This window comes from Perca flavescens, chromosome 10 (genome assembly GCF_004354835.1).
Source record: "Perca flavescens isolate YP-PL-M2 chromosome 10, PFLA_1.0, whole genome shotgun sequence".
NCBI classification, from domain to species: domain Eukaryota; kingdom Metazoa; phylum Chordata; class Actinopteri; order Perciformes; family Percidae; genus Perca; species Perca flavescens.
The window spans coordinates 23017500-23025899 of NC_041340.1; the positions used below are offsets into that span (position 1 = coordinate 23017500).

Consider the following 8400-nt stretch of genomic DNA (forward strand, 5'->3'; position numbering starts at 1 on the left):
AGTTATCTTGCAAACATACGTTTGAGTTTCTTTCAAAAAATGGTGGTAAAAATAATGAATCTGTTAAATGACAGTAACCTTAGTAGTTCTATAAACAGTGTTTTTCATTTTACTACTTAAAACTGGAGCTCATCTCATTACTGATATGTTGAAACAAACTTTTTTTTTTTTTTTTTTTTTTTTTTTTTTTCTGTACTTTTTCTTTCCTGTCACTGTGATTTGTAACTTGAGGATGCAAATGGCTACTCATCTCCAAATCATGCCCCCTGTGATAGGAGAGACCCCGGTGCTATATTTAGACCACTTGTGGCCAGACGAACTTAGTGGACCCCATCATTGGCCAGCTGCCCTGTCACTCACTGTAACAAGCGAGTAGAGGGGCTTTAATAGTCTACATTAGAGAGTGTACCCTGTGCCAAATTTAACCATGGAGGGGACGGGAGGGGGGGTTGAGGCAGGACAGGCCGGACATGGTTGAGAGTGTGTCCAGCAGGTTACGTGTGTGTTGTGGTCAGTGGAAGACCCCGAGGCCTGGATCCTGATTCCTGATACAGCCAAGGCCTGTATTTGAAAAGCAGAGGAGTGAGTCGGTGTGGAACAGAAGAAGTGCACTTTTCCTGTCCATTCAAGGGCATTGCTGGGGGCCCGAAGAATAGCTTTGAGCTGAGGCCTGTCTGTAAAGCGGGCGGCCTCATGGACCCTCGAAGACGTGTAGGGCTTCACGGCAGGGGATGCATCAGCTGACAAGGTGGGTTTATTCAGTAAATGTGACTTCTCTCTGTTTTGTGACATTAAACGTTTGTTAATTGAAGTACTTTCTGGAAAAGTTCTAACACCTAATCAAGTGCTTTCAGGAGTTAAAGTTGAAACGGCTTATCACAGGCTGTCGTTTGTTCACAGACTGTTGTGTGTGGGAACGCAATCTTAAGAGTTATCCATACTTCTTTTTTTGACTGTGTATCATATCTTTGGTCAAGGAGGACTACATAGTCTGAGGGGTTTGATATTGAAAGCATACATTTGTTCAAGTGCTCTTATGCTTTTTGGCTTTTTCCCTTTATTGTGTTATATATCTTTTTTTGTGCACGTTATCGGTTTACAAAGTGAAAAAGCCCAAAGTCCACCCCAAAAGGACTTACCATCTCCAACAGAAAACTACGTTCACAAACTGCTCCAAACAGCTCTGTTGTAGTCCAGCCTTTACTTCTGTGACGAACGTGCATCACTTTGTAACACACGTTATAACGCTCGCCTAGCTGCTAGTGTGGCGCGCCCTCATACTCAGCTACTGACAAGCTAGCAGTTCTTACTGCGCATGTGCGACTCCCAACAAAGATGGAACAGAAGTGAGATGCCTCCCTCTGTAGCTAAAACAGAGAGCTCAACACACAGGGTGAAAAGAGGAGCTGCAGCAATGTGCAGTACAACAAATATGTGGGGTTTTCTGAAAATTAAACCACATCATTTTAAATTTACAATTATGAACCTGGAAATGAGCATAATATGAGCACTTTAAAATTGCAACCCACTTTACAGTTGCTAAAACACTAGATGGATATATTAATGGTGGCTCCCTAAACATCATTCCACCTGCCACATTTCAGCAGTTATCAGAATTCATTCTCCCTCACAGTAGCACACCCTGAATGTGCTGTCCTGCTATTTTACAGTGCATCCATCAGAACTGGACTATATTTATAACATAATGTGTTACAGGAGCTGACAGGACCCACATTACTCAACTGTTTCTAATTCGCACTTCCACCACATCTGCCTGGTGTTTGATTTCACTTCGTGTGTGGATCACGTTGCTGTGGCTCGAGCCATGAAGGCCGGGAGCCGCAGAAACATGACTGGAAACTGCCTTCCCTCCTGTCCACACTTGCCAAATATATACCCTCCTAAAGTAAATATAATCCTGTCCGCGTCCACGTGGAAAAGGCCACTACCTGCTGCGCAGCAGAGTCCCCCAGTTGTGCACTCGGTTAGCAGCTTGGCTCTCTAGACACTCAGTTGGTCTGAGCTCTGCTAAACTTGGTACGACGTTTTAGAGAATTTGTAGTCATCAGGAATACTGGAGCTTACTTTAACTACTGGATTAGTATTATTTCAAACTCACTCTGACAGTTTTTTTTGTACCTCCAGTCCCAGATCTGAGCTCACGCAGCCATGGGCGACTGGAACCTGCTGGGAAAGCTGCTGGAAAAAGCCCAGGAGCACTCCACCGTGGTGGGGAAGGTGTGGCTCACTGTCCTGTTCATCTTCCGCATCCTGGTCCTGAGCGCCGCCACGGAGAAGGTGTGGGGCGACGAGCAGTCGGGCTTCACCTGCGACACCAAGCAGCCAGGTTGCGAGAACGTGTGCTACGACATCACTTTCCCAATCTCCCACGTCCGCTTTTGGGTTCTGCAGATCATCTTTGTGTCCACGCCCACGCTGATCTACCTGGGACACATCCTCCACCTGGTGCGGATGGAGGACAAGCATAAAGAGAGGGACCAGCAGATGGAACATGCACATCACTCGGACAAGCAGGCCCTCATTGTGGATGGTAAGCAAAAGAAGGCTCTGGTGAGGGACAAAAAGGGCAGAGTGCACCTGCAGGGGGAGCTCTTGCGCACATATGTCTTTAACGTGGTCTTTAAAACCCTGTTTGAGGTGGGCTTCATTGTGGCTCAATACCTCTTGTACGGCTTTAAGCTGAAGCCCATGTACACATGTGACAGACTGCCCTGCCCCAACGTGGTGAACTGCTACATATCCCGTCCCACGGAGAAAACCATCTTCATCATCTTCATGCTGGGAGTGTCCAGCGTGTCTCTGCTCCTCAACCTCGTAGAGGTCTACCACCTGGGCTTTACCAAGTGTCGCCAGGGCATCAGCTTCAGGAGAGCTCACCAGTCCTCCGCGAGTCTCCCCAAGGAGCCCGGCGAGGCCGCGGTGCCGTACGCGCCGAGCTTTGACGACTACTTCCACCAAGTCCAGCCGGCCTACCCGCCCGTACCCAGCTACAACCTCTCCCCTTTGTCTGAGGACACAGACTCGTCCTTCCACCCGTACCACAGCAAGGCGGCATACAAACAGAATAAGGACAACTTGGCGGTGGAGAAGAGCAGCAGCAAGTCAGAAGAATGTGACCTGAAAGGAAAGAAGGGAGCAGGATCGGCCCCCGGGTCACCCACGCAGGCCAGGCCGGGCCGCGGTGCCAAACACAGCGGCAACAACAAGATTAGAATAGACGATCTGCAGATATGAGGAGGTTTATGTTCCTCTGAGGGTGTCTTAAAATTGCTATGAGGGGATCGTATGTTGTTTGGAAGCATTCATACTGTACATGCTGAACTGACTCCCCTTTTTAAGATGGCACAGGTTTGACTCATTCCAACTTAGAAGGGAGTGATATTCACGGGGCACACGGAGAAGCCGCAGTTGTTCAGTAATGTGTAAAGACTGACGCAGGTCAATAATCACACTTCTAATGAACTTAGACCTCTTGAAGGAAGTCCGGCTCCACTGAGAAGTGTCCCACAGCTGGCTTTTCTTTTGTAAAACTTAATTGGATTTCACATTAGAGTAGCATTTATGGTATACGGTACACCATTTGTCACAACACCATATTTTCAGTCAGTGTCGTGAAGTATTTTCTTTTTTAAATTGTGTATGGTATGAATCTCTCCACTATTCACTATTGTCACTGAGAACACAATCGACAAGAAAGTGCAGTCTGCTCAGGTTTTACATCAATGTGAATGAAAAAATGCGCCTCTGTGTATAAAGTTGCCCAAATAATGGGAACGGAATCCAGGGCAGAAACTTGTTGACAGCATTTGAGGAAATCAGATAGGGGGAATAGTTAAATTGAACTTCCTTTAACTGTTTTGACAGCACCATTTAGCATAGTTCACTTGCTTAGACTTGAAGTTCAAAGTTGCGCAATACCTGACAACACATTGGACACTGGAAATACTTTACCTAATTCCAGGACGCGCCTCAAAAGAAATTGCACTGGTCTCAGGAGTTCCCGCATATGTATTGCCTCTTTTTACTGTGACAGCCAGCAAGTACATAATTATAAGCACATTGTTTTGTTTAGATCTGTGTTTGTGCCGTTTGTTTTCTGTAAAGCACTTGGTGACAACCATATTTGTTAAACTGCCTGAAATAAATCTGTCTTAAATTTGCAAAGTTAGCAGTGTGTTTATGATCAAGTCTTTATCAGAAAAATGGTCATCGTTTCACTGGAGCACAATTTGCAACTGTTATTTCATATTCCTAAAACAAATCGATTGAATAGCGATGAATAATATTATTTAGTTTTAGCCATATTTCTTTCTTTTTTTTAAACACCGAATCTCTATCATTAGAATCTACCAGGTGTAGCTTGAGTCATCAGCATCCACCCACAAACATTTCAACCAGTTACAAACTGACATGCTTGAACGGGAACAAACATGTCACGTGTAAAGGTTTTGCTGTCTGCATCTCCCACACATGCACGTCTTCCACTCGTGTGTGCCGGGAAAGCACAGCACGCAGGTATGGAAACCTTGAAATTAATGACATAGCAAGTTCATGACGAGGAAGCTGGCTCATACCTTTGGACTGCTGCGTTCGGAATTTTCTGTCAATGCTTGATTTGTAAAGAACAAATAGATTTTATACTTAACTTGTATTAAAAACCAAAGAGTACAATTCCTAAGAAAACATGCACAGTTTATTGATGCTTTGAGATATGATTGAGTGTAGTCTGGGCATACTATTCTACTTCAGTGCCAGAAACAATGTTTTTCAGATCTCCCAGTCAAAACAGTCAGGGATGTTATTTGAAATGTACGGCTCCATAAATTACAATAGTCTCTGATCCTACAAAAAAAAGTCTCATCCACTTTTAACAAATGAGAATAAAACATGAAGGCTACTCAAAGACATGCATCATCTTAAAATGTAATAAAGTGATCATCTTTGCGAAAGGGGCTGGATGTGTTTTTGAAATGTTGACAGCTGAATAGATATGAGTTATGATTATAGACAGATACCCAGCACTTTGAAATGAAATCCTTTTAGTGTCAGGCCAGCACTTCAAATTGCAGTTGCATCAGAGCATTGCAATTTAAAGGTTTCTAGTTTGACCGAATCACGCAATAAAAGTATGTCATTTGTTAACATTCGATGACATGGAGTTATTTTTTGGTATAATCTGCCATGACTTTGATCAATGGTGGCTTTTGTATTTAGCTCTGCTAGTTAAATTAATAGCAGCATGATCACCTCTGACACTCTTGACTACAAGAATGGTGATCTCAATGCAGTTTAGCCTATCTGAGGGACTGTGCACAAAGTACTTGGGTGGAGACAGGGCAGAACATTATGTTTTTAAAAAAAAAAAGCAAGGCCCTCGTCAGTGTTATCAATATTTTCTTTGGATTCTCCCCTTGGCTAAGAGAAAAACTGCAACACTCTCCCCTCAACATACAATGAAGTAATATTGAACTGGTAAAATTAATTTGGCCATTAATACAATAGTTTAAGATGTGTACCCTAATTTAAACCTTAGTATCTTAATGAAATAATTATTTTCACATAGCCACAAAATCACATAACATAGAAGCGGAAAGGAGCAGTTGCCAAAATTATGGAAAAAAATAACAAAACGATGCATCCTTTTGACTGAATAATTAAAAATAATTAGTCATTGTTCAGTTATTATTATTTAGCTTACCTTAGAAATTTGGGCCTATTTAGATAGCCCTCCACTTAAAAATTAAAAAAATTCAATTAAAAACTCTCAATGTTTAAAATAGATTGTGGCATAATCTCATATATAAAAAACCACAATATCCAGTATGAAGTTAAATGCAGCAAAACACAAACAAAACTAAATGTCAGCAAAGCCTTTATAGAGTCTAAAGATATGTTTATTATAATATTTTTAAATTGTAGCCTAATCAAGAGATTCAGGACTGATACTTTCAATTTCTGCAGATCTTGATAAAAACCTGCCTAATAAGTAGGCTATATACTGTATTTTTATGTTTGTATAATGTAAAAAAAAAAATATCTGTTTTACATTTTTGGGAATAATAAGTAATACTGTTGTTTCTTCAGTGCTGAAGCCAGTAATAATCTTCTCTAAAGCACCTGAGCAGTGTTTCATGGGAAATAACAGCCAAGACTTTCCATGTGTAATGGTGGATATTATTTGATGTGTCTATCACTGTGTTCTGTTCCGTTGGCTGTGGTGCGATGCTTCATATTATTTTCCACCAGCTGTAGCACAGTACTCTACTGCCCTTTCCCTTTACTTTCACTTAAACACCGGCATTCTGCTCATCAGAGGGTTGTGTCTGCTGGGCACGCCATCTGCTGGGCGAAGGAAATTGAAGTCCCGGAGATTCCTTATATGTTGAAATGCAGACAGGCTACTGGTTACATACAATAGTGAACATTTATAATGATGAATTCCCATATATCTGTCTGTTCAATTAGGACATAATGTATTTATACACAAATAGTCTGTACTAAATGTGGATTGCATTTTAGGACAAGCAGGGCACACAGAATAAAATCAAGTGTTTTTGTGGTACTTAATCCCTGTGTTAAGTGTTCAGCGCTCTCTGGCCTGTTTTTCATCACACTCACACTATACACCAAACCTGCTAATGTGTGATAAATGACAAAAAGCCAGAAGCAAAGCATGCCCTTGCACCAACTTTGTGTTGCTGTCAGGGTACGCTTATGAAATATCAGCCAAAAGGAAAACAAGGCTTCTGATGTTTGCTGACTGAATCAGTCAGATTGCTTGCAGGCCCTGTCACCTCATCACCAACACCAGCCTTGTTCAACTCAACGCAGATTGCAGAGCTCCAACACCAAGCTCTGCAGAATACAGCGAGGGAGCTACAGCAACGTGCTGTTGAAAAGAGACTCACACGGCACGGAGGAAAATTAACATAAATCAGCTGCTAACATGGTTTTTGAGGCATAAAAAGACATTATGTCTCAGATTCTGTGACTTCTTGTTTTGGCCTCCATATTGTGTTTGTATGTGAGGAGCTTTGCTGCCACCATGTGACAGCTGAGACTCCCTGCAGAAGTCAATTTAAATAATATTTACTGTTGCATTTTGCATGTCAGGCGTGTTGCTGAAGTGACAGTTGAATTTGCCCATTCATATCTATTACCTGCATACTTACTGTTCGTTTTTAATGGAAGTGGTGATATTGACTAAAAGATATTGAAAAAAGTAAGCTGACATTCTTTAGGAAAAGAAGGTTCTAGGTAAATAATGTAAATAAACACACACATTTCTGGTAATACATTTTGGTTTAGTGTGGCTTACACAACAGATGGTAGGGGAATCCATGGCTTTTTGTGTGATGCAGTTTTTTTTAAGCACACTCATTTATAAAAATAAAAAAATAAAAATATGTCCATCCTAGATTTCATCACAGCATCTTCTCAAAGATAAAAACTCAGATTTTAGCAGGCCACTGATATAGACCATATGTGGCAGGCTTAAGCCACAGATATTTAACCTGAACCATTTTCAGTATAAGACTGCTTGTATTATAAACTCAAAAATATATAGCATATAAGAAACCTGAAGACCATGATGTCTACATCACATCTGATTCTGTCCGTATCATTAGTGTACCATGTTCTTTATAGGGAATAGTATACAGTAACAAAATGTGTAAGCATTTTCACGCACAATTTGGCATGTCCAAAAAATATAAATCTGCATTTGGTTTCAGTGAAATCAACAAAATTGCACAATGTCTTTGGAAAAATTTGAAACTAAAAAGTTACAATTATTAAGTTTATTTGAGCAAGTCAACATTCTCATCTTAATCACACCGACTTCAACTACATCACCAAACATCTTAAATACAAAACATTTCTTCAAACACAATTTGACCTTGCAATAATTTCCAAAATATCACTGAGCTACATTACACACACACACACACACACACACACACACACTTTCAGACAAAAACAAAAACACTTGTTTACAAAGACAAACCAATGAGTCTGAATATTTTGAAGACAAGAAGTCATGAAGATTTTGATCCAAAGTGTACAGCATGAAAGTCAAGCACGTGATGGGTTTGTATTGAAGTTAAGAGTCATCTTTAAAATGTATGCAGATAACTGAAATTTGAGGACAGGATGATCAAATAAGCAGTGCATATTCTCACAGAATGGACATAGAGCATTTTGGAATCAAATCCCTAATACATTCACATTACAAGCACATGTATGTGTGTGCACATGCACACGCACGCGTCATCCAAAATCCAAGATGTTTTCCTACATAAACTCTTTCTGTGAAGGGACTTACAGCACTTAGCCAAATGGCAGCTTATAATAAAGCCTCATAAAAATAGCTCTGTCTCT

The 8400-nt window shown here is 41.0% G+C and overlaps 2 protein-coding genes across 2 annotated transcripts in view; one reads left to right on the plus strand and one right to left on the minus strand.

The window, feature by feature from the left end:
• Positions 1-444: 444 nt before the first annotated feature.
• Positions 445-4189, plus strand: LOC114562632 (gap junction alpha-3 protein-like). The gene is made up of 2 exons (XM_028589162.1): positions 445-748; positions 2146-4189. Exon 2 carries the CDS (start codon positions 2170-2172, stop codon positions 3253-3255), a length of 1086 nt encoding a protein of 361 aa, XP_028444963.1. The 5' UTR covers positions 445-748; positions 2146-2169; the 3' UTR covers positions 3256-4189.
• A 3783-nt stretch (positions 4190-7972) lies between these two features.
• Positions 7973-8400, minus strand: part of vma21 (vacuolar ATPase assembly factor VMA21) — a 6898-nt gene continuing 6470 nt past the window's right edge. Inside the window, exon 3 of the mRNA XM_028589460.1 lies at positions 7973-8400. This exon is cut by the window's right edge and continues 438 nt beyond it. The gene's annotated coding sequence lies outside the window, so the exon portion shown is untranslated.

Excerpts from the sequence above, each read along its gene's own strand:
- LOC114562632 (XM_028589162.1), top strand. The coding sequence starts at position 2,170 with ATGGGCGACTGGAACCTGCTGGGAAAGCTGCTGGAAAAAGCCCAGGAG.